Here is a 27437-nt window from a genome sequence, read left to right on the forward strand (position 1 = left end):
GGTCGTCCAGCAAAGATGACTGCAAACGCACAACGCAGAATGCTCAATGAGGTTAAGAAGAATCCTAGAGTGTCAGCTAAAGACTTACCAAAATCTCTGGAACATCACTGTTGACGAGTCTACGATACGTAAAACACTAAACAAGAATGGTGTTCATAGGAGGACACTACGGAAGAAGCCATTGCTGTCCAAAAAAAACATTGCTGCATGTATGAAGATCGCAAAAGAGCACCTGGATGTTCCACAGCACTACTGGCAAAATATTCTGTGTACAGATTAAACTAAAGTTGAGTTGTTTGGAAGGAACACACAACACTATGTGTGGAGAAAAAAGGCACAGCACACCAACATCAAAACCTCATCCCAACTGTAAAGTATGGTGGAGGAAGCGTCATGGTTTGGGGCTGCTTTGCTGCCTCAGGGCCTGGACAGCTTGCTATCATCAACAGAAAAATGAATACCCAAGTTTATCAAGACATTTTGCAGGAGAATGTTTTTTATTTTATTTTTTATTTCACCTTTATTTAACCAGGTAGGCAAGATGAGAACAAGTTCTCATTTACAATTGCGACCTGGCCAAGATAAAGCAAGCAGTTTGACACATACAACAACACAGAGTTACACATGGAGTAAAACAAACATACAGTCAATAATATAGTAGAAAAATAAGTCTATATACAAAGTGAGCAAATGAGGTGAGATAAGGGAGGTAAAGGCAAAAAAAGGCCATGGTGGCGAAGTAAATACAATATAGCAAGTAAAACACTGGAATGGCAGATTTGCAGTGGAAGAAAGTGCAAAGTAGAAATAGAAATAATGGGGTGCAAAGGAGCAAAATAAATAAATAAATAAATAAATACAGTAGGGGAAGAGGTAGTTGTTTGGGCTAAATTATTGATGGGCTATGTACAGGTGCAGTAATCTGTGAGCTGCTCTGACAGCTGGTGCTTAATAAAGCTAGTGAGGGAGATAAGTGTTTCCAGTTTTAGAGATTTTGTAGTTCGTTCCAGTCATTGGCAGCAGAGAACTGGAAGGAGAGGCGGCCGAAGGAGGAATTGGCTTTGGGGGTGACCAGAGAGATATACCTGCCGGAGCGCGTGCTATAGGTGGGTGCTGCTATGGTGACCAGCGAGCTGAGATAAGGGGGAACTTTACCTAGCAGGGTCTTGTAGATGACCTGGAGCCAGTGGGTTTGGCGACGAGTATGAAGCGAGGGCCAGCCAATGAGAGCGTACAGGTCGCAGTGGTGGGTAGTAAATGGGGCTTTGGTGACAAAACGGATGGCACTGTGATAGACTGCATCCAATTTATTGAGCAGGGTATTGGAGGCTATTTTGTAAATGACATCGCCGAAGTCGAGGATTGGTAGGATGGTCAGTTTTACGAGGGTATGTTTGGCAGCATGAGTGAAAGATGCTTTGTTGCGAAATAGGAAGCCAATTCTAGAATTAACTTTGATGTGAGTCTGGAAGGAGAGTTTACAGTCTAACCAGACACCTAGGTATTTGTAGTTGTCCACATATTCTAAGTCAGAACCGTCCAGAGTAGTGATGCTGGACGGGCGGGCAGGTGCAGGCAGCGATCGGTTGAAGAACATGCATTTAGTTTTACTTGTATTTAAGAGCAGTTGGAGGCCACGGAAGGAGAGTTGTATGGCATTGAAGCTCGTCTGGAGGGTAGTTAACCTGTTTAGGATAGGGGGCAGTATTTTCACGGCCGGATAAAAAACGTACCCGATTTAATCTGGTTATTACTCCTGCCCAGAAACTAGAATATGCATATAATTAGTAGATGTGGATAGAAAACACCCTAAAGTTTCTAAAACTGTTTGAATGGTGTCTGTGAGTATAACAGAACTCATATGGCAGGCCAAAACCTGAGAAGATTCTATATGGGAAGTGCCGTGTCTGACCATTTCTTGGCCTTCTGTAGTCTCTTTATTAAAAATACAGGATCTCTGCTGTAACGTGACATTTTCTAAGGCTCCCATTGGCTCTCAGAAGGCGCCAGAACGTGGAATGATAACTCTGCAGTCCATGGGCGAAAAACAGTAGGGGTTTTGGAGAGTGATCCATCTGAGAACAATGACACTGGTGCACGCGTGCATGTGAAGACTCCATTTTCTTATTTCAGTGTTTGAACGGATACAACGTCTCCCGGTTGGAATATTATCGCTATTTTACGAGAAAAATCACATAAAAATTTATTTTAAACAGCGTTTGACATGCTTCGAAGTACGGTAATGGAATATTTAGAATTTTTTTGTCACGAAACGCGGCGGCGCGTCACCCTTCGGATAGTGATTTGAACGCACAACAAAACGGAGCTATTTGGATATAACCAGGGATTATTTGGAACCAAAACAACATTGGGTGTTGAAGTAGAAGTCCTGGGAGTGCATTCTGACGAAGAACAGCAAAGGTAATCCAATTTTTCTTATAGTAAATCTGAGTTTGGTGAGTGCCAAACTTGGTGGGTGTCAAAATAGCTAGCCGTGATGGCCGGGCTATCTACTCAGAATATTGCAAAATGTGCTTTCACTGAAAAGCTATTTTAAAATCGGACACCGCGATTGCATAAAGGAGTTCTGTATCTATAATTCTTTAAATAATTGTTATGTTTTTGGTGAACGTTTATCGTGAGTAATTTAGTAAATTCACCGGAAGTTTTTGGTGGGTATGCTAGTTCTGAACAAAACATGTTAATGTAAAAAGCTGTTTTTTTATATAAATATGAACTTGATTGAACAAAACATGCATGTATTGTATAACATAATGTCCTAGGAGTGTCATCTGATGAAGATCATCAAAGGTTAGTGCTGCATTTAGCTGTGGTTTTGGTTTTTGTGACATATATGCTAGCTTGAAAAATGGGTGTGTGATTATTTCTGGCTGGGTACTCTCCTGACATAATCTAATGTTTTGCTTTCGTTGTAAAGCCTTTTTGAAATCGGACAATGTGGTTAGATAAAGGAGAGTCTTGTCTTTAAAATGGTGTAAAATAGTCATATGTTTGAAAAATTTAAGTTTTAGCATTTTTGAGGTATTTGTAATTTGCGCCACGCTATACCATTGGATATTGGTGAGGCGTTCCGCTAGATGTAATTAACACAGTGTCCAAAGAAGGGCCAGAAGTATACAGAAAGGTGTCGTCTGCATAGAGGTGGATCAGAGACTCACCAGCAGCAAGAGCGACATCGTTGATGTATACAGGGAAAAGCGTCGGCCCAAGAATTGACCCCTGTGGCACTCCCATAGAGACTGCCAGAGGCCTGGACAACAGTCCCTCCGATTTGACACAATGTAAGGCTATCTGTCAGCCAATTTAAGCTCAACAGAAGTTTGGTGATGCAACAGGAGAATGACCCAAAACACAGAAGTAAATCAACAACAGGATGGCTTCAACAGAAGAAAATATGCCTTCTGGAGTGGCCCAGTCAGAGTCCTGAACTCAACCCAATTGAGATGCTGTGGGATGACCTCAAGAGACTGGTTCACACCAGACATCTCAAGAATATTGCTGAACTGAAACAGTTTGTAAAGAGGAATGTTCCAAAATTCCTCCTGACCATTGTGCAGGTCTGACCCGCAACTACAGAACACTTTTGGTTGAGGTTATTGCTGCCAAAGAAGTGTCAACCAGTTATTAAATCCAAGGGTTCACATGCTTTTTCCACCCTGCACTGTGAATGTTTACACGATGTTTTCAATAAAGACATGAAAACGTATAATTGTTTGTTTGTTATTAGTTTAAGCACACTGTGTTTGTCTATTGTTGTAACTTAGACGAAGATCAGATCAAATTGTATGATCAATTTATGCAGAAATCCAGATAATTCCAAAGGGTTCACATACTTTTTCTTGCCACTGTATGTGTGAGCTGTGCAGAGAAGCAAGACTATACTAGATAAATATAGTCACTGAAATTGCCAACTGACATTTTGACAGATGCTTTCCAAATTAACATTTTAATTCTTCTAAGATTAGGCAATGTTGGTGTGTGGTTAAGTAGGCTTAGGGCCAAACCAGTGGCTTGGATCTCAGAGGGAGGGGGAGAGGAATGGAGAGAGGGAGGGAGGTCACTTGTCTGTGAGAAATAGATTCAGGAGTGGCTCCCTAAATTAACTGTCACCACTAATCTCCTGGCCAACTCCAACACCCCTCTCCCATTACCTACCTTACCCCTTTCCATCAATCTGCTCTCATCCCTCATCCCGCTCTCGTCAGCACTCTGTCACACCGCCTGCAACCCTCCTTCTGAATCATCATCCTCTCCTCCCATCGAGTGTGTGTATGCTCCCTCCCTTTCTCCCCCCTCTCTCTCTCTCCCTTTGCATCTCATCCATCACTTCCTCCTTAGCTTATTGTGGGCCTTGTAAGGTTTACGTGTGAGAGGTGTGTCTGTGAGTCACGTGTCTGTGTGCTTATGTGAGTGTTTTGTTCGTCTGTCTGTGTCGTGCCAGGTTTGGGGATACAGTAATTCAGTCATATCAGGAAGTAAACTGAAATTCTAACTCTGATTTTTCCTCATATATTCTCTATAAGAAAAACATATTGTGTTCAGTGCCATCCAGGCAACGGTGTTACTGAAGGCAGATGGAGAGATCAACATCTGTCGAGGTAAAAATGCAAAATGCCATGCAGCCTCCCAGACTAATGTATCTGCTATCATGTTTGTCATTCCATCTTTCTCCCTGAGGCATCATTTACAGGACCCCAGAAGCCGGTACGCCCACACACACACACACACACACACACACACACACACACACACACACACACACACACACACACACACACACACACACACACACACACACACACACACACACACACACACACACTGACCGCCTCATCCCCTGCTCTCCAGCTGTCTGCGGTCCCCCAGGATCCTTCTCAATGGAAGCAAACTCTATGACAGATAACAACCTCTCCAGAACATTCTAAAGGTTAGCTGCGTACATCAGACCAAGTTAGAGAAAAGCATTTGGATGAAATAATATGCCTGAGGTATAGTAGGCATAACTGAGAAATACTGAGAGATGTTTTTCAGCCTTTTACAACTTAGAGAAATGTCATAGGTGCATCCCAAAAGGCACCCTATTCCCTATACAGTGCACTACTTTTCACCAGAGCCCTATGGGCACACACACATAGGGAATGGAGGGACATTTGGGATAGATCCAACTCCTCTATTTGGCATTTGGTCAAAGTGCCTATTTCACCTTGAGTTGAAACAACAGTCCACAAGCGTTTCTCTTACCTTCTACAGAGTGGTTCTGAGCTGAGAGGAAGACTGACACTGAGAGGTGAGCAGCCTTATGTCTATATTGATCCACGGCTTCTATCATTAAATAACAAGTACTATGATTCTGGGGAAGTGTGTGTGTGTGTGTGTGTGTGTGTGTGTGTGTGTGTGTGTGTGTGTGTGTGTGTGTGTGTGTGTGGCAGGCTATGGTTAAGGGGGTGGGGTGCGGTGGTGGGTTTAATTGCATCATGGGAGAAGCCAATGAATGGAATGAGGCAAACTGAGCACTTATCATAGAGCCCTATGGGAGCAATTACTTCCTCCACGCCTCCACTCCCCCTTAGAGACAGAAAGAATGCGCCCCAAATGACACACTATTCCCTATATAGTTCACTATTTTGACCAGAGCCCAAGTGTGGCCAGGGTGTCATTTGGGGCGCAGCCAGAAAGTGAAAAAACTGCCACGGAGGTTCAGCCTCACTCACAGCTGGAGTCTCCACAGTGGGCAGTTCAGACGGAAGTTACTCAAACTGAGTGGTAGAGATTAGAGAGATTATTTTTCTGCTCCAAAAAGAATAATGACTAGATTGAGAGAAGACAGATTCCTTCTAGCCCCACATTGTGCGTGTGGGTTGTATGTGAACTCTGACTGTGTTCCAAAATGTACCCTATTCCCTTTATAGTGCACTACTTTTGACCAGATCCCTAGTGCACTATATAGGGAATAGTGTGCCATTGAGATGAGCCTATGTCAGGTCTGGGCTATAGGGTCCAGTTTTTCCCCTAGGACTTTTTTCAGGCCTACAGTATAGTCACCACACGCCCACATGCCAGCACACACACGAAGAGTGACTATATTCTCACCCCACCTACCCTCCATTGGATCACACCCAGAAACTATTAGAATCTAGAGGGCACATACACTCTTAGAAAATAGGGTTCCAAAAGGGTTCTTCCACTGTCCCTATAGGATAACTCTTTTTGGTTCCAGGTAGAGCACTTTTGGGTCCAGGTAGAACTGTTTTGGGTTCCATGTAGAACCCTTTCCACAGAGGGTTCAACATGGAACCCAAAAAGGATTCTTCAAAGGATTCTCCTATGGGGACAGCCAAAGAAGCCTTTTAGGTTCTAGATTTTTTTCTAAGAGCGTAGTCGTCATGTCTGTGATTGATCGAGAGTCTTTCATAAAGAAATAATGTTACAGATTATCTGCTTTGATGCAGCAGCACTGAGGAATAGATAATAATAGGAATAGCAGTGGGACAAAGCCTGCTCAATCACTCATCTTACTGTCCCTCCCAATCTCTGTGTTCACCGGTCTCTGTAGTACCATCTGTTTCATAATCAAGTACATGCAGATTCAGGAAACAATCGCAATGAAAATAAATCTGTCTTGAAACAGATTCAATTATCCAGCATGGTGGCTGCTGGTTAAGTCTTAGAACATGGCTCCTCATATCACCTCAAACTATTCTAATCCATCCATCTAGCTCTAGCTACAACTCATAATGAAACACTATGCCCTATGCTGACCTGTCCTGTATCTCTGGTGAACTACTCTCCCCATATTTCTCCAAGGTGGTGTCCTAAACGGCACCCTATTCCCTATATAGTGCACTATGTTTAACCAGGGCTCTGGTCAAAAGTAGCTCACTATAAAGGGAATATGGTGCTATTTAGGATGCAGCCCTACTCTTGTGTACCAATCTCTCTGACTCGGTCCTCTAGTGTCTGATAGGCTGATAGTCCCAGATAGGGGACATTTTAGTAATATTGGATCCAGTCCACTTCAGAACCTATTAGGAGAAGGAGATTTTAATCAGTGTCTATGGCGTCCCGATAATCCTTCAGTTTCCCATCGCTCTCCAGTGCTTTTTTGTAATACAGGGCATTACTGTATGTTCTAATTTTAAAAGGAAATTGCTTTTTCATTGGACCAAAATTGGTGATAGGAAAACCGTAACTGTAAATGTGCTTCCCTGATCTAATAAAATTACGAATTCAAAACAGAAGGAAGAAAATTATGTGCCCAGTATTGGCCCCAATAGGCAACCATTACTTCAGGTTACGAGAATGGTATTGTCGTGGAAATTCTTACACATAGTCAATCTTAAATGAATCATTGTTTATTTGGCAGCGCGCTGGAGAGGATACAACCAACTCAATGCACCATAGCACACATGTCAATCAGGAGCTCTCTCTGGGGAGACCCAGTGGTTGTCTTATATACGGCTATACTCAGACAAGTTATATTTGCATGATTTAGCATAATTAATTAATCATTACCGGTTTGTTCTATTCATGTGACAGACCAACACCTCACAAGGTTTCTCCTCTCTAAGCTGAGACCTTGAAATTGAGATATCTTTCATTTGAAAAAAAAAATATATATATGAAATGTATGCATTCACTACTGTAAGTCGCTCTGGATAAGAGCGTCTGCTAAATGACTAAAATGTAAAATGTAAAAACAAATTGTTCTCAAAACACGGTAATTTGTTCTCGAAACACGATCTGTCCATACTGCCAAATTGCAGCTACTGATAGGTGTGATTTGTACAGTCAGCCACTTGCATGGACACAGAATGTCACGCCCTGACCTTAGAGAGACGTTTATTTTCCACTAGTTTGGTTAGGTCAGGGTGTGATGTGGGGTGGGCAATCTAGTTTGTCTATTTCTTTGTGTTGAGCCGAGTATGGTTCCTAATCAGATGCAGCTGTCTATCGTTGTCTCTGATTAGGAACCATACTTAGGCAGCCCTTTTTTCCACCTTTAGTTGTGGGATTTTGTTTTTGTGTAGCTGCCTGTGAGCGGCCCAGAACGTCACGTTTTGTTTTCGTCTGTATTGTTTTTGGTGAGTTTCTTATTTATTAAAACATGTGGAACTCTACGCATGCTGCGCCTTGGTCTACTCATTTTGACGTTCGTGACAGAAGATCCCACCACCAAAGGACCAAGCAGCGTGGGCCAGATGACTGGACCTGGGAAGAAATTCTGGATGGGGCAGGACCCTGGACAAGGTCTGGGGAGTATCGCCGTTCGTAAGAGGAGATTGAGGCAGTGAAAGCGGAACGGCGATACTGGGAGGAACAGGCAAGGAAACAACGGAAGCCCGAGAGGCAGCGGCAAATATATTTTTTTTTGGGGGGGGCACGCGGGGAGATTAGCGAAGTCGGGGTTGAGACCTGAGCCAACTCCCCGTGCTTACCATGGGGAGCGAGTGACCGAGCAAGCATCGTGTTATGCGGTGATGCGCACTGGTGACACAATGCGCACTGGTGACAGCCCGGTGCGCTCGGTGCAAGCTCCTCACCGTTGTCGTGCTAGAGTTGGCCGTCAGCCAGGAAGAAGTGTGCCGGCTCAGCGTTCCTGGTCTCCTGTGCGTCTCCCCAGTCCGGTGAGACCAGTTCCAGCTCCACGTAGGAAGCCTCCAGTGATGATCCATGGCACAAAGCCTCCAGTGATAATCCATGGCCAGGAGCCTGTAGTGATAATCCATGGCACGAAGCCTCCAGTGATGATCCATGGCCCGGTGCCTGTAAGGATAATCCATGGCAAGAAGCCTGTAGGGATGATCCATGGCCCGGAGCCTGTAGAGATGATCCATGGCTCAGAGCCTCCAGTGACAATCCATGGCCCAGAGCCTCCAGTGATGATCCATGGCACAAAGCCTCCAGTGATGATCCATGGCACAAAGCCTCCAGTGATGATCCATGGTGTGGAACCTGTAGTGATGATCCATGGCACGGAGCCTGCAGCGATGCTCCCCATCCCGGAGCCTCCAGCGACGCTCCCCAGCCCGGCGCCTCCAGCGACGCTCCCCAGCCTGTAGCCTCCAGCGACGCTCCGCAGCCCAGAGCCTCCAGCGGTGGTCGGCAGTTCAGAGCCTCCGGCGATGAGCCATGGTCTGGTTCCTCCGGCGACACAGAAGCGGGGGGACCAGCGGCGGTGTGGGGGCTACGCCCCGAACCAGAGCCGCCACCAAGAATAGATGCCCACCCGGACACTCCTGGCCGGGAGTCCGTCCCTTTGCGGGGGGGTACTGTCACGCCCTGACCTTAGAGAGACGTTTATTTTCCTCTTGTTTGGTTAGGTCAGGGTGTGATGGGGGTGGGCAATCTAGTTTGTCTATTTCTTTGTGTTGAGCCGAGTATGGTTCCTAATCAGAGGCAGCTGTCTATCGTTGTCTCTGATTAGGAATCATACTTAGGCAGCCCTTTTTTCCACCTTTAGTTGTGGGATCTTGTTTTTGTGTAGCTGCCTGTGAGCGGCCCAGAACGTCACGTTTTGTTTTCGTCTGTATTGTTTTTGGTGAGTTTCTTATTTATTAAAACATGTGGAACTCTACGCATGCTGCGCCTTGGTCTACTCATTTTGACGTTCGTGACACAGAATGTGGTTATTAGAACCGCACATGAACAGAACACAGAAATTAGTCATAAGAATAGCACAAACATAAACATTTCCCTTACAGCAAAATAGATAACTGCGTTTGGAGGACAATGAAACATTACAAGCTTAAAATGCCAACATTGGCATCGGCCCGATGTCTAGTTTAACGCCAATGTGCAAAACCGATGTCAAAGCCGATGTGCAAAACCGATCTCATTACGTCCTCTACCTATATAACGTAGGTAGAGGACGTAATGATGCCACGCAGACTGTCATGTGCCTTTTACTGAGGAGTCACCTTCCGTCTGGCCACTCTAACATAAAGATTGGTGGAGTGCTGCAGAGTTGGTTGTCCTTCTGAAAGGTTCTCCCATCTCTACAGAGGAACTCTAGAGCTCTGTCAGAGTGACCATTGAGTTCTTCGTCACTTCCCTGGCCCTCCCCCGATTCCTCAATTTGTCCGGGTGTCCAGCTCTAGGAAAAGTCTTGCTGGTTCCAAACTTCTTCCTTTTAAGAATGATGGAGGCCACTGTGTTCTTGGGACCTTCAATGCTGCAGAAATGTTTTGGTACCCTTGCCCCGATCTTTGCCTCAAAACAATCCGGACTCGGGGCGCTATGGAAAATTCCTTCGACCTCATGGCTTGGTTTTTTCTTTGACATGCACTGTCATCTGTGGGACCTTATATAGACAGGTGTGTGCCTTTCCAAATCATGTCCAATCAAATGAATTTAGCATAGGTGGACGCCAATCAAATTGTAGAAACATCTCAAGGATGATTAATGGAAACAGGATGCAAAGGGAAACCCACCTGCAGGCTGCCCAGTGACGCGAGCCTACCAGATGGGCTAAATGCCTTTTATGCTCGCTTCGAGGCAAGCAACACTGAAGCATACATGAGAGTAACTGCTGTTCGAGACGACTGTGTGATCATGCTCTCTGTAGCCAATGTGAGAAAGACCATTAAACAGGTCAACATTCAAAAGGCCACAGGACGGATTACCATGACGTGTACTCAGAGCATGCGCGGACCTACTGGTAAGTGTCTTCACTGACATTTTCAACCTCTCCCTGACCGAGTCTGTAATATCCTACATGTTTCAAGCAGACCACCATAGTCACTGTGCCCAAGAAAGCGAAGGTAAGCTGCCTAAATGACTACCGCCCCGTAGCAATCACATCGGTAGCCATGAAGTGCTTTGAAAGGCTGGTCATGGCTCACATCAACACCATCATCCCGGAAACCCTAGACCCACTCCAATTCGCATACCGCCCCAACAGATCCAGACATGACTCAATCGCACTCCACACTGTCTTTTCCCACCTGGACAAAAGGAACACCTACGTGAGAATGCTGTTCATTGACTACAGCTCAGTGTTCAACACCATAGTGCCCTCAAAGATCATCACTAAGCTAAGGACTGGATCCTGCGTGCTTAGTTCCCTCCTGTACTCCCTGTTCACCCAAGACTGCGTGGCCAAGCATGACTCCAACACCATCATTAAGTTTGCTGACGACACAACAGTGGTAGGCCTGATCACAGACGATGATGAGACAGCCTATAGGGAGGAGGTCAGAGACCTGGCAGTGTGGTGCCAGTACAACAACCTCTCCCTCAATGTGAGCAAGACAAAGGAAATGATTGTGGACTACAGGAAAAGGAGTGCTGAAAATGACCCCATTCACATCGACGGTGCTGTAGTGGAGTGGGTCAAGAGTTTCAAGGTCCTTGGTGTCCACATCACCAACAAACTATCATGGTCCAAACACATCAAGAAAGTCGTGAAGAGGGCACGACAACACCTTTTCCCCTCAGGAGACTGAAAAGATTTGGCATGGGTCCCCAGATCCTCAAAAAGTTCTACAGCTGCACCATCAAGAGCATCCTGACCGGTTGCGTCACCGCCTGGTTTTGCAACTGCTCGGCATCTGACCATCAGGCGCTACAGAGGGTAGTGCGTACAGCCCAATACATCACTGGGGCCAAGCTTCCTGCCATTCAGGACCTATATACTAGGCGTGTCAGAGTAAGGCCCAAAAAGTTGTCAAAGACTCCAGTCACCCTAGTCATAGACGGTTCTCTCTGCTACCACACGGCAAGCGGTACTGGAGCGCCAAGTCTAGGTCCAAATGGCTCCTTAACAGCTTCTACCAAGTCATAAGACTGCTGAAGAACTAATCAAATGGCCACACGGATAATTTGCATTATCCGCGTGGCTCTCCAGTGGCCATCCGATCTGACTCTCCAGTGGCCATGCAGAGGTCGGGTCACCGATATGTGTGTGAAGCAGGGTGGGGGTCAATTTGAATTGAAGTTAGTCAATTCCGGGAAGTAAACTAAAATTCTAATTCAATAATTAATCAAATGGAAACTATCTTCATTGACTTCTCAATAAACTGAGAAGTGGAAGCTACATATTTCAAATGTTTTTTCTTCCATTTGAATTGACCCCAACCCTGGTGTGAAGGTCTATGTCCATGGTAAGCTATGTGCAGCTAGACAAGGGTTGCAAAAGTACAGTAACTTTCCCAAAATTCCTAGGTATTCCAGTAGTGTTCCCACTGGAATTTCTGTGACCCTACACCAGACTGGTTTGCACATTATGGATTGGCCCTGTAGCGCTTGTCCCGTGCCAGAGCATTGATTAGAGTGTGTGACAACAACGATACAGACTCAAAACGGGAAGGGCAATGTAGCACAAATGACAACAGATGCTATTAAATGCTGTATGGGGAATACACACCCAGAGTACACAGAGACAAACCCACTGGATCAATTATCAATACTAGAGCAAGCCAGCAGCTATTGGCAGTCTCTAATACAGTATAGAGTTGAGAGGTTCTGGCTGGGAGTGTTGTGTAGTTAGGAGCTGACACTGTTCCAGGAGCAATATGAAAAATACAAATCACAGAGGACAAATTCATCCAATGACCCCCAAAGCTTAATGGTTTGTACTCTCTCTATCACTCTCTTTCTCTTTCCCTCTTTTATAGACACAGGTAATGAGGTAAGGGTTAGCTCTTGTTCAATAATTCAGACCCAGGTAACCCTGAGCAGAGGACACAGCCAATCAGACCTCCAAGGAGAGGGGACTGGGCACCCAGGCTCTCCCATATGTTTTAAATCGATACTTTCCCAGATCACTCATTATCAATGCAGATGCAAACAGCTAGCAGTGGATCACAGAGCTCTTCTGCACAGAACAAGAAGGGCAGACGTTCACTCTGTCTCTGTCTCCTTGCCTTCTCAAATATGTGTGTGTGTGTATGTGTGTGTGTGTGTGTGTGTGTGTGTGTGTGTGTGTGTGTGTGTGTGTGTGTGTGTGTGTGTGTGTGTGTGTGTGTGTGTGTGTGTGTGTGTGTGTGTGTGTGTGTTGGCAGACTGAGTGTCCAGGGTCATGTGATGTGGGAGAGAGGAGGTTCAAGGCTGACGTGTATCAGATGACCCAGAGAGAGACAGAACTCCTCCCAGGGGAACTTGGAGATAATGAAGATATCTGGATCTCCTAGATACAAGTTGTGTCCCGGCACCATATTCCCTACATACAGATGTAGGATCTTAATTTGACAGCAAGAAAATAATTCTGCAGCAACAGGAATGTACATTATTTTGTGGATTATAATAAATTGGCATTTTTGTAGGGGTTGATCCATTTTTAGTTATGGGCAAATCAAATCTTAAATTTGAAAGTGAAAATTAATAACTTTAGAAGCGTTTTTTTAACCTTAAATGCGCGTTTGCATTTCCTGCTGTGCAGGACATTTCCTGAAACAACTGGGTGATGAAATTAAGATCCTACATCTGTAGGGCACTGACCTATGGGCCCTGGTCAAAAGTAGTGCACTATATAGGGAATAGGGTGCCACTTGGGATGCATAAAAGAGAAAATGTTCATACTATCATGGTCTGTAGATAGATCCTTGTTGTAGCTATAGGACCAATCATTATCTATTGACCCCATGACACAGTTTGATGACTGGATTAGTAGAATCGACTAGACCAATTAGCTCACTATGTCGTACCAGACTCGACAATGCATGCAGTTGAAAGAGACTGACTTTGTGTTAATGATAGCAATACTGAACATGATTAGAGCATGATAGTAATATTGAACATGATTAGAGCATGATAGCAATATTGAACATGATTGGAGCATGATAGTAATATTGAACATGATTAGAGCATGATAGTAATATTGAACATGATTAGAGCATGATAGTAATATTGAACATGATTGGAGCATGATAGTAATATTGAACATGATTAGAGCATGATAGTAATATTGAACATGATTAGAGCATGATAGTAATATTGAACATGATTAGAGCATGATAGTAATATTGAACATGATTAGAGCATGATAGTAATATTGAACATGATTGGAGCATGATAGTAATATTGAACATGATTAGAGCATGATAGTAATATTGAACATGATTAGAGCATGATAGTAATATTGAACAGGATTAGAGCATGATAGTAATGTTGAACATGATTTTAAGCATTTATACAATCAAAAAAGCATATAAAGGCTTCATTATTCATAACGGTCATGTTAACTGACTGATATTATGTCATAGAACAAAACTTATAAGATCTCCTAAGCCTGTGTTAACCTCTGACCTTATTTTTGGCGTTTATCCCAAAACCCTATTATTTTCCCATTCATTTTCCTCATAGTAATGGCTGAACAAACAAATGTTTCATTTTTTTAGGACTATAAGCTGGCAAGCTCTATTGCATTGCTTCAATATGAACAACAGCATTAGCATTGATATAGGGGCTAGGTGTCATGACCTGACCATTGAGTGCTCTTATTTTCTATGGTAGAGTAGGTCAGGACGTGACTGGGGGGTTTATCTCGTTTATTTTTTCTATGTTGTGTTATAGATTATTTTTTCTATGTTGAGGTTTTTGTATGATTCCCAATTAGAGGCAGCTGGTCATCGTTGTCTCTAATTGGGGATCATATTTAAGTAGTTGTTTTTCCCACCTGTGTTTGTGGGAGATTATTTTGAGTTAGTGCATGTTGCACCTCTGTCATCACGGTTTGTTGTTTGTTTATAGTTTATTGTTTGTTTGGCTAAGTTTCACTATATAATAAAGATGTGGAACGATACACACGCTGCGCCTTGGTCCGTTCCTACACACAGACGTGACACTAGGCCTACTGTAAATTGCAGTCTGGACATGGACATGCCAAATGTAGTCAATGAGCAAGATTAAATTCACTAGGCTATTGATAAGATCTAAAAAGACAGTGTATATCCTCTTTTTCCTGTAGTCCACAATCATCTCCTTTGTCTTGATCACATTGAGGGAGAGGTTGTTGTCCTTGCATCACACGGTCAAGTCTCTGACCTCCTCCCTATAGGCTGTCTCATCACTGTCGGACCAGAGGACTAGAGGACCACACGACTTTACCAAGTTTGTATTTTTTTATCTGTTTTAAAACAGAAACGGGAAAAAAAGTTCCAAAATAAAAATAAATCTTCAACAATATCAAAAAATTGTTAATTACATTGTTTCTTATTCAGGAGTGGTGTTTAAAAAAAAAAAATGGAAAACCCCTAAATTATCACATGATGAAAATCATGAAATCACAACCAATAACACTTTCACGTGTGTGTTGTGTCATCAGCAAACTTAATGATGGTGTTGGAGTTGTGCCTGGCCGTGCAGTCATGAGTGAACAGGAAGTACAGGAGGGGACTGAGCATGCACCCCTGAGGGGCCCCCGTGTTGAGGATCAGCGTGGCAGATGTGTTGTTACTTACCCTTACCACCTGGGGGCGGCCCGTCAGGAAGTCTAGGATCCAGTTGCAGAGGGAGGTGTTTAGTCCCAGGGTCCTTAGCTTAGTGATGAGCTTTGAGGGCACTATGGTGCTGAACGCTGAGCTGTAGTCAATGAATAGCATTCTCACATAGGTGTCCCTTTTGTCCAGGTAGGAAAGGGAAGTGTGGAGTGCAATAGAGATTGCATCATTTGTGGATCTGTTGGTGCGGTATGCAAATTGGAGTGGGTCTAGGGTTTATGGGAGAAGGGTGTTGATGTGAGCGAGCCTTTCAAAGCATTTCATGGCTACAGACATGAGTGCTACGGGTCGGTAGTCATTTAGGCAGGTTACTTTAGTGTTCTTGGGCACAGGAACTATGGTGGTCTGCTTGAAATACGTTGGTATTACAGACTCAGACAGGGAGAGGTTGAAAATGTCAGTGAAGACACTTGTCAGTTGGTCAGCGCATGCTCGCAGTACACGTCCTGGTAATCCGTATAGCCCAGCGGCCTTGTGAATGTTGACCTGTTTGAAGGTCTTACTCACATCAGCTGTGGAGAGCGTGATCACACAGGCATCCAAAACAATTGATGTTCTCATTCATGTTTCAGTGTTACTTGCCTCGAAGCGAGCATAGAAGTTATTTAGCTTGTCTGGTAGGTTTGTGTCACTGGGCAGCTCTCGGCTGTGCTTCCCTTTGTAATCTGTAATAGTTTGCAAGCCCAGCCACAACCGACGAGCGTCGGAGCCGGTGTAGTACGATTCGATCTTAGTCCTGTATTGATGCTTTGCCTGTTTGATGGTTCGTCGGAGGGCATAGTGGGATTTGTTATAAACTGCCGGGGTTAGAGTCCCGCTCCTTGAAAGTGGCAGCTCAGTGCAAATGTTACCTGTTGGGGTATGAACGTACAGTCACTGTGGGGACGACGTCCTCGATGCACTTATTGATAACTATCTAGCTATCTTAGCTGACATGCCTGCTGGCAAGGTTGCTAGATTTTAGAAAAGTAAGCAATTACTAAATGTACTGAATAAGACATTCATTTCCATCTTTTATACCGATTTTAGCAGAGATGCAGAGAAGCATATTTAGTTTCCTTAAAAAAAAGATGGATACAGACACCTCAAGAGGTATGCAGAAAAATAAAACATTTTTACATAGAATAGAATTAAGCATAATGTTTATGGCTCGACATTGCAGGAATTCTTTTTTTGCAAGTGTTTGAAAAATTCAAAATTCTCCAACTTCCTGACGGGGAATAAAGGAAAAAATAATAAGCAATATATTGTAATAACTTGATGTTCCTAAACGGACTTCCTACAGTCACTGACAGCTTTCATTCAATGGGCATCGCACATTGGATTAATGAGTTCAAACTTTTCAGAGAAGCTGCATGGACAAAAATAATGTCCAATGTAAAGAAAAAACTGCTGCTCGTGATATTTTAATAAAACATTGGTTAGGCTACTGATTAGGCTACTGTGCTTGCAAAATCGATGCCATAACCAATTGCATTACCACTATAACCAGCTTTCTGTAAGTCTTAAATATCACCAGTAGCTCTGCTTGAAATTGGCACATTAGCACTTGTGTTTTAAGGACACACCCAGAGTTGGAAAATAGCAGAGTGCTGGCTTTTACAAGTCGAATTTGACAAAAAGTGTGCATTTGACACTAGCATCGCATTAACGGCAGCCAAAAATAGAGACCTGGGTCCTGTAACTAGGGCCCGGTGGCTTTTCCTGTTCATGTCATGTGGTTAGGAACACTTCTGGTCCTGAACATGAATATACCATGGTGAAACATCAGACAACTTTCCAAGAAGTCATATCCCTTGACACTCTTCCATTCCTATACCCTTCTGCAACTCTATCAAATCCCCCTCTTTCTATCTCTCTCCCTCTCTTCCTACTCTGGAGGGAAAATTGTTAGCTGGCGGCACACATCAGGTTGTGAGCAGCAGCAGTGCCTGTGTGTGTGAGAGAGTGAGAGAGAGATAGGGAAAAAGGGAGAGAGAGAAAGAGGGAGATACTGCATGTTTGTTTGAACTTCTCAAACCAAAAGGATTTCCTCTCGGCATGTTTCAGTGTGATACTCCTGAAAAGCCCCTGATGCGCTCCTCTTTCTTCCTCTCTCATCCTCAGAGAGAAAAAACGGATTATCAACACACCAGCCAAGGTGGTCTTCCTTTCCTCTGCAGGATAACTAAGGCACAAGTGTGTGTGTGTGTGTGTGTGTGTGTGTGTGTGTGTGTGTGCGTGCGTGCGTGCGTGCGTGCGTGCGTGCGTGCGTGCGTGCGTGCGTGCGTGCGCATGCGTGTGTGTGCGCGCGCACCTGTGTCAGCACGCCTGTGTAAATCCCAATCCGATATCAAACAAATACCTGCCAAAAGCAACTGAACAAAAATGGGTCCTGGTCAAATGTAGTGTACTAAATAGGGAATAGGGTGCCATTTGGGATGCAACGGAAGTAATAAAGCTGCAAGTCCCAGACCAGCGTTTCCTTTGTCTGAGTTTAGCCCTAAATTCTCATGGTGTCAACTAAACCATGTACCACCCAGACAACTTAACTGTCACTTTAATCGTGCTCCTAATACAGTCTCCATTGAAATCAATGTCAGTACTGTATAAGTGAACCGACCCGGACACTAATAGAATGAGTGATATTTCTGCACATATCTGACCACAGCTCTGGGCAGTGAATATAGGATATTATTGGCTAGTTGAGCAACACTCTGCAAGCAGAGAACAAGTGAGAACAGGTGATGGATTAGGGACACGTTGGTCGTGAACTGAACTATCCCTGCAGTCCATTGTAAAACAATTACACAGACACAATGGAGTCACTTTAGCAGGGCAGGTGTGGAAGACCCCAGGAGAGACTGGGGGTGAACACACACAGTGCTTTGAGACAGACTGGGGGTGAAGAAAGTTGACAGAGAGAAAGCCCAGTCTGACAGTGTTCTTTTGTGTGTGTGGGTGGGTGAGTGTGCGTGCATGTGTGACCGATATATGCCCAAGAGGAATGTATACTAAGCATAACGCAGCAGCATAAAAGGGGGAAAACATATCATCTCAAAAAAGACAGTGCCAGTGCCAGAAAGAGACACTGTATTTTCTGTTCATGATAATGAAATATAGACAGATGAGTTTGACTATGAGCGCCAACGAAAACATGAGAAAGAGTGGAAAGATGATGGTTTAAAGATTGTGTGAAGGATAGCCTCATCTTCTCCCCTGGCTGTCAAGGCATACATTGTGGTCAGTGAGATGGATGTGAGTTTGTCTCCGTCCCAAATGCCACCCTATTCCCAATAGAGCCATGGTCAAAAGTAGTGCACTACATAGGGAATAGGGTACCATTTGGGATGAAATCTTCATTCTACTCTCCTTTAGAGGTCGACCGATTATGCTTTTTCAACGCCGATACCGATACCGATTATTGGAGGGCCACAAAAGCCGATACCGATTAATCGGACGATTTTTTATTTTATTTATTTGTAATAATGACAATTACAACAATACTGAATGAACACTTATTTTAACTTAATTTAATACAACAATAAAATAAATGTAGCCTCAAATAAATAATGAAACATGTTCAATTTGGTTTAAATAATGCAAAAACAAAGTGTTGGAGAAGAAAGTAAAAGTGCAATATGTGCCATGTAAAAAAGCTAACGTTTAAGTTCCTTGCTCAGAACATGAGAACATATGAAAGCTGGTGGTTCCTTTTAACATGAGTCTTCAATATTCCCAGGTAAGATGTTTTAGGTTGTAGTTATTATAGGACTATTTCTCTCTATACGATTTGTATTTCATATACCTTTGACTATTGGATGTTCTTATAGGCACTTTAGTATTGCCAGTGTAGCAATATAGCTTCCGTCCCTCTCCTCGCTCCTACCTGGGCTCGAACCAGGAACACATCGACAACAGCCACCCTCGAAGCAGTGTCACCCATGTAGAGGAAGGGAAAAAACTACTCCAAGTCTCAGAGCGAGTGACGTTTGAAACGCTATTAGCGCGCACCCGGCCAACTAGCTGGCGATTTCATATCGGTTACACCAGCCTAATCTTGGGAGTTGACAGGCTTGAAGTCATAAACAGCGCAATGCATTGCGAAGGGCTGCTGGCAAAACGCACAAAAGTGCTATTTTGAATGAACGCTTATGAGCCTGCTGGTGCCTACCATCGCTCAGTCAGACTGCTCTATCAAATCATAGACTTAATTATAACATAATAACACACAGAAACACGAGCCTTAGGTCATTAATATGGTCGAATCCGGAAACTATCATCTCGAAAACAAAACGTTATTCCTGTTACATTGCACAACATTCAGTGTTGTCATAATTACGTAAAATTCTGGCAAATTAGTTCACAACGAGCCAGGCGGCCCAAACTGTTGCATATACCCTGACTGCGTGCAATGAATGCAAAATGACACAATTTCACCTGGTTAATATTGCCTGCTAACCTGGAATTCTTTTAGCTAAATATGCAGGTTTAAAAATATATACTTCTGTGTATTGATTTTAAGAAAGGCATTGATGTTTATGGTTAGGTACAGTCGTGCAACGATTGTGCTTTTTTCGCAAATGCGCTTTTGTTAATTAAATTGTCCCCGTTTGGCGAAGTCGGCTGTCTTTGTTAGGAAGAAATAGTCTTCACAGTTCGCAACGAGCCAGGCGGCCCAAACTGCTGCATATAGCCTGACTCTGTTTGCAAGAGAAGTGACACATTTTCCCTAGTTAAAAGAAATTCATGTTAGCGGGCAATATTAACTAAATATGCAGGTTTAAAATATATACTTGTGTATTGATTTTAAGAAAGCCATTGATGTTTATGGTTGGAGCAACGTGTACCTAAACGATTATATGCAACGCAGGACAGGCTAGATAAACTAATAATATCATCAACCGTGTAGTTAACTAGTGATTATGATTGATTGATTGTTTTTTATAAGATAAGTTTAATGCTAGCTAGCAACTTACCTTAGCTTCTTACTGCATTCACCTAACCTCGTGGAGTGCAATGTAAAGCAGGTGGTTAGAGTAAGGTTGCAAGATTGAATCCCTGAGCTGACAAGGTAAAAATCTGTCGTTCTGCCGCTGAACAAGGCAGTTAACCCACCGTTCCTAGGCCGTCATTGAAAATAAGAATGTGTTCTTAACTGACGTGCCTAGTTAAATAAAGGAAAAAAAAAAGAAAAAACATTAAAAAAAAAAAAAAAATCGGCCAAATCGGCGTCCAAAAATACCGATTTCCGATTGTTATGAAAACTTTAAATCGCCCCTAATTAATCGGCCATTCCGATTAATCGGTCGACCTCTACTCTCCTTGTTCTTCATCTACGCCGGTAAACATTTCAATATTAATCACACTGGAGCACAGTCATACTGAGGCAAGAGGAATTAGTCTCCGCTTGCGTAATTAAAGCATTTGATAAATAATTCACTTCATAATTAAAAAAGGGAACGGAATCAAGAGAACACAGCAGACCCCACCTGGCCTCAGCACTTAGTACAGGGCTCTGTTTTCTTCCTGAGCCATCTGTGTGGAGAGGATGACACAAATCAGACCCCCTTGTCATTAAAAATATGGGTTGGCCCTACTTAAACAACAAATGGTGAGCCAAAACACCGTGGCCCAGACCACAACTCTTTCTGGCAGAAAACATAGGGGTTGTTGAGCTGCAGCCAAAGTTTATTTTGGTAAATCATTATCTGTTGCCCAAGAGACTGCAATTTGTAGCAAAGGTCCACCTTTTAAAGTGCTTGAAATTATGAAGTTACCTGTCTAAAACTCCCCTCTCACCCGTGGAGAAAACATTTAGCAGAAGTGTAAACAGAAACAGCACAGAGCTCTGTTAATCAGGGATAGGAGTCCCGCTAGCGGACAACTTCTGGTGAAACTGGAGGGCGCGCAATTTAAATAAATAATCATAAATATTATGGATTTTAAACATTTAGGTATATATAAGTGTCTTATATCGGCTGAAAGCTTAAATTCTTGTTAATCTAACTGCACTGTACGATTTACAGTAGCTATTACAGTGAAAAATGCCATGCAATTGTTTGAGGACGGCGCCCCACGTCAAAATATTTTTCCACCAGCACAGGTTTCATACATTCACATATAATGATAAAATATTCACTTACTTTTTGAAAATGTTCCTCTGATTTGTCATCCAAAGTGTCCCAGCCATAACATGTTGTGTTGTTTTCTTAGATAAAATCATTTTTTATATCTCAAAAAGTCTGTTTAGTTGGCGCCATCGATTTGAGTAATCCACTTGTTCAACTTAAAGAGAAAGGAATCCATAAATCTACCCCTAAACTTTGTTTCAACAAGTCAAAATCCATTTCTATTTACTCCTCAGATACCCTAAAATGTAATCAAACAATAATATTTCTTTTGGAAAGAAGTATGTTCAATAGGAAACCGATTTTAGCAGGTGTGTAATGTCTTTATGGCGCGCGCAAACACGAATTTCCAAGACTGTGTCCCTTGACTAAAACTGGTATTTCTTATTTGTTTTGAAGTTACAAGACTGAAACCTTGAACATAGACTGCTGACACCCTGTGGAAACCATAGGAATTCCAGGGAGCTAATCAGGGAGCTAATTTTCAATATGACCTTTCTCTTGCCTTTCTAAGAGGATGATCTTTTCTTTGGATATTCTCCTACCATATCTATTGTGTTATATTCTCCTACATTATATTTTACATTTTTACAAACTTCAAAGTGTTTTCTTTCCAATGGTTCCAATTATATGCATATCCTGGCTTCAGGGCCTGAGCTACAGACAGTTTACTTTGGGCACGTCATTCAGGCAGGAATAGTCAACAGAAGCACTCTAAAAGTCTCATAACAAATACATAGTCAACATTTCACTATTTGAACCTCTGAGCACAGAAAGAAGAAGGAAGAGAAATACAGGAGTGCTTCCCCCAGCCATCCACACACAGGCAGCTCAGACAGCAGCACAAGTCCTAGTGGAGTTTGTTTTTCAGCTGCAAGATCCCAATAGAATATTATACTCCGTGACTGGTATGAACTCAATTTACCGAGTCAGATAGCTATCTGTTCATTCCTAAACAGCCTAGGCCTCTTCCCAATCTCTCTCCTCCTGGCCATTCCTCTGCTGGGCACCACACCACCTCAGCCCAACCCAGAGAGCCTGCACTCAATTCTCTCCATATTGTAATCCTCATGAAGCGGTCAGCCTAGCAGGGACCAGCTGCCCATCACAAGTTGTGTTTGCACAGAGAGAGAGAGAGAGAGAGAGAGAGAGAGAGAGAGAGAGAGAGAGAGAGAGAGAGAGAGAGAGAGAGAGAGAGAGAGAGAGAGAGAGAGAGAGAGAGAGAGAGAGAGAGAGAGAGAGAGAGAGAGAGAGAGAGAGAGAGAGAGAGAGAGAGAGAGAGAGAGAGAGAGAGAGAGAGAGAGAGAGAGAGAGAGAGAGAGAGAGAGAGAGAGAGAGAAGCAAAACCAAAGGGAAGGTAATTTAATCTCCTGCCTCCTCTGTTTCAGAGACTCAGAGACTCAGATCAATCTGATTAAGAGGTAGGTAGACAGACGTCTCTCTCTGCTGCAACCGATTGGACATGGCCCCAGGAGGGCAGGATTTATGACCCTGTTCCCATCACGGTGCTGGTCCTCGCCGCCAAGCATGCTATGGAAAAGATTATCCTAAAAAAGCTCTAAGCGCTGACTGTGGGGCACACCCTAACACAGGCTCTTAGGAGACAGACTGGTCAGCCAAAGAGCTTCAGGGGAAGTTTCTAACAAAGTGGAGCAGGGGAGAGTTGGTAGAGGTAGGATGTACAGTGGGAGAAAACAACATATTGTAAACGAGCAATGCTGCTGTAAATCTATGAAGTTCTGCTTGAAAGTATTTCCTTTCCTGTCTGTCTGTCTGTCTGTCTGTCTGTCTGTCTGTCTGTCTGTCTGTCTGTCTGTCTGTCTGTCTGTCTGTCTGTCTGTCTGTCTGTCTGTCTGTCTGTCTGTCTGTCTGTCTGTCTGTCTGTCTGTCTGTCTGTCTGTCTGTCAAAGAGAGGAGAGGGAGAGAGAGAGCGAGAGGGAGAAAGAGGCCGCTGTAGGCAAACCTGGCTCTCAAGAGAAGACAGGCAATGTGCACACTGCCCACAAAATGAGGTGGAAACCGAGTTGCACTTCCTAATCTCCTGCCAAATGTATGACCATATTAGAGACATATATTTGCCTCAGACTACACAGACCCACAAAGAAAATTAAAAACAAATCCAATTTTGTTAAACTCCCATATATTTTGGGTGAAATACCACAGTGTGTCAACACAGCAGCAAGATGTGTGACCTGTTGCCACCCACAAGAAAATGTCAACCAGTGAAGAACAAATACCATTGTAAATACAGCACATATTTATGTTTATTTATTTTCACTTTTATACTTTAACCATTTGCATATCATTAAAAACACTGTACATAGCCATAATATAACATTTTAAATGTCTCTATTCCTTTACAACTTTTGTTAGTGTAATGTTTACTTTTTATTTTTGATAGTTTATTTCACTTTCGTTTATTATATATTTCACTTGCTTTGGCAATGTAAACATATGTTTCCTATGCCAATAACGCCCTTTGAATTGGAGACCGAGAGAGACTTACCGTAGAGGACTTACGATTCAGCACCATGGACAGCACAACTAGCACCACTAGTCGTGGTAGATGCGATCCATACTATTCAACACCATGGACAGCGCTCAATACCTCATCAACACCGTACTCTTGTTTTATCAGACCTATCTAATGGATAAATTACTACATAAATATGCTCTTATCTTATCACTTAATAAGTCAATTATATAGCCGGTTGAGGCAAAGATTCAAAGGCATTTGTTTACCAACAACCTTTTCGGTACGATTTCAATTGACCCCCCAAAAATACTACTGATTATGGGAGACATGAGTCGACCATGGACAGCCTAGTTGACAGTGTTCAATTACAAGGTTCCGGTGCTACACCAGGCGGCACAATAACCGGCCCGTGACTACAAGTCAACCGCTACAGGGCCTACATGAACCAATTCCTCTCGATAACGAAAGTTATAAATCATCGCCTGTTTGCTCCAGGGGTCAATTCCAGCCACTGTGGACAAATACATGATTAACCACGGATAGGGGGCCTGATTACACCAGGGAGATGGGGATTTGGGCTCAGAGGCGCAGGCCAGAGTAAACGACGCACATCATTCTGCCATTGGCACATTTGAAGCCACTGGCCCCGGATCCATGCGTTGGTTGCATGGCCTTGGCTTGCCCATGGGCGCATTATATTTATCTACGTGTAGGCTAGTGACCCTGGTGACTGGATAGGGCAGTTACCTCTTGTAGGCCTGTGTATTAACTCTATACTGTGCTATCTTACGTGCCATACATTGCTTGGCTGAAACGTGACAGCCAATACACACACACACACACACACACACACACACACACACACACACACACACACACACACACACACACACACACACACACACACACACACACACACACACACACACACACACACACACACACACACACACACACACACACACACACACACACACACACATACACACACACACTTACCTTCACCGCTTCAGCGTGCGTGACTTTATCGAACACTGTGCTGTTGACTTTCATAATCTGATCCCCAATCCTCAGTCCCTCTTTCTCGGCCAGGGATCCTGGCTCCACCAGAGACACATAGATTCCGACCCCGTGCTCTGAGCCGCCGCGGATACTGAAACCCAAGCCCTCGTTGCTCTTGTGCCGTTTCAGGGTCACCTGTCGGACGTCTCCTGGAGGCTCGTGCAGGAAGCTTCTCCCGAGCAGCGGCACGAGGGGAGCTGTCCCATCACTGCAGGTGCTGAAACTATCCGGAGAGCCGCGCAGCGCAACCTGAGATCCGGGGGGAGTTGGCGAGAAATGCCCGGGAGGAGTTGGACTCACACTGGAACCTTCGCCCACCGCTTCGGCGCTCCCATTTCTGGCAAGTAAATCAGATTTCAAGTAAAGGCCCTCCGAGGTGTACTGGTCAAACAAAAGCTGATCGGAGCGGGGAATGACCAGCCGTAGCATGGGCAGAAGTTGGCGTTTGCTGGGCGCATTGAGAATGACTTTGAGGGTTTGAACCAGGTCGTAGACATTACGCTTGGAGTGGTACACGTTGAGGCAGTGAATGAACTGCTCCCGCTCCAAGTCGTTAAGCAGCAGGTTGAGCGCGTTGTGCAGCTTCTTGACGTTGGCTGACAGCGTGCGGGCACTCGAGGCCACAGAGTTGGCCGAAGAGGAGTTGAGCGACATGCGCTCTAGATCCGTGCTCATCCTAGACGTGTGACTGGGTCACAGAGCCACACTGGAGCAGAGAGACATTAGTCATTAGGCCGAGAGCGCTGGGCTGTGCTCCTTTAAAACGGAGCGTGGCATAGCGTTTTGTGCAGGACGTCCACTCCACTAATATACATATTCGCTAGGTCTGAGGCTGAGGGCTGTCTTATACAACCGGCTGAATTACAACAGTCTTTGAACGCATCCTCGAGCAATAACTGAAACAACTCAAGTTCAATGTTATAATTTCAAACACAAATTATATAACATTTTCATCCGATTTTCAGTTTAATAATAGCCTACGATATGAACTTCAGTACTCCGTTTGGCTAATCAACCGTCAAAAAGGCACATGAAATAGACGAATGCACATAGAAGAAACATTTCATAGCCTTGGTCTTGTTTTCGTGCATTAAGGTCAGGTAGCTCGCGAGCTGCTTCTCAGGTATCCACATATATCACCTCGTCAACAGGCACAAGAAGCTCGAGCGCCAAAAGAATAGGGCTACTACAAATTAATATCAAGTGATAAACCTACTACAATATGAGCACAGGATTCGGAAAATAATACCCAAGTCGTTCTAGATAGAAGTTGGTATTTTGCTTGGTTCCTTTACCGGAGACCGAAGTTCATATTGTGGATTTGTCTTATCCCTTGCAAATATATCCAGCCGGAGCTTTAAACGTGTTCCAAATAACGCAAAGATAATTAAGCCATTTTCAACTAAAGTTAATGTTTCTCCCGGTAGTTTTTGGTTTATATAACTATTTACTTGGTTCCAGCCTTGCGTTGACATAGTCGGCAGTTGTCTCCGCAAGATTCCCGACCAGCTGCTATATGCTGCTGTACTGTCTGGGGTCTCGCTCCCTCTCTCCAATCACTTGTCAGGAGGAAATGACGCAGCCGATCGTGTGGAACGAATACGTTGCTTGGTAACCAACTACACACCCTCGTGGGAACCACCAAGTGCAGAAATAACTAATTTGCAAAACCTGCGTGGGGTTATTTTTAGTTTGATTGAAAATGTTAACATTCGAAGCTCAATACAGAATCACGCAACCGTTATGCACGCACACTCAGGTGCATGCATAATAATAAGGACGAAAATATACATGGCATCAATATCCAGTGAGTGAGAAAATACTGCTTCAATCGGCATTACCACAGAGATCATATGTAATTATATAGCCTTTAGTACACAGACAATGTATTCCATTCCCCTGTGACCTATTCTAGAAGTCTAAGAATGACACAGTCTAAGAATTGCCAAGGTAAACATTTTAACCAAGAACCCCAAAAAACGGTGATAGTAGAGAGATAACTATATAACTAATTATAGTCAGAGATTGTTATCATTGAGTGAGTAGCATGGCAGGTGGCATACATCTACACATGACTTATCTCACTGGAAACATGATATCACATCTAGCAGTCTAATTCTAGGCTATCTGTGATACTGTTTTATCATTGGCCAGAATTATCCTACCAGTCCACTGTGTCCACTGACCGATTGATGGATGGGAGTTAAATAGTAAATAAACACAGAAGTGAACCACATGACAGAAGAGCAGGGAAATGTTCAGTAGGAAAGCGTTGCAGATAGAAAATATCACAAAGAGCCAAGGTTAGGGAGTAACGGATTGCAAAAAAAA

General features: G+C 43.7%; 1 protein-coding gene across 1 annotated transcript in view; it reads right to left on the bottom strand.

Moving 5' to 3' along the window:
- Positions 1-26604, bottom strand: part of LOC123728772 (whirlin) — a 75887-nt gene extending 49283 nt beyond the window's left edge. Inside the window, exon 1 of the mRNA XM_045701671.1 lies at positions 25044-26604. Within this exon, the coding sequence (XP_045557627.1) occupies positions 25044-25781 (738 nt within the window). The 5' untranslated portion in view covers positions 25782-26604. The remainder of the gene's footprint in view (positions 1-25043) is intronic.
- Positions 26605-27437: the final 833 nt, after the last annotated feature.

Source organism: Salmo salar, chromosome ssa01 (genome assembly GCF_905237065.1).
Source record: "Salmo salar chromosome ssa01, Ssal_v3.1, whole genome shotgun sequence".
NCBI lineage: Eukaryota > Metazoa > Chordata > Actinopteri > Salmoniformes > Salmonidae > Salmo > Salmo salar.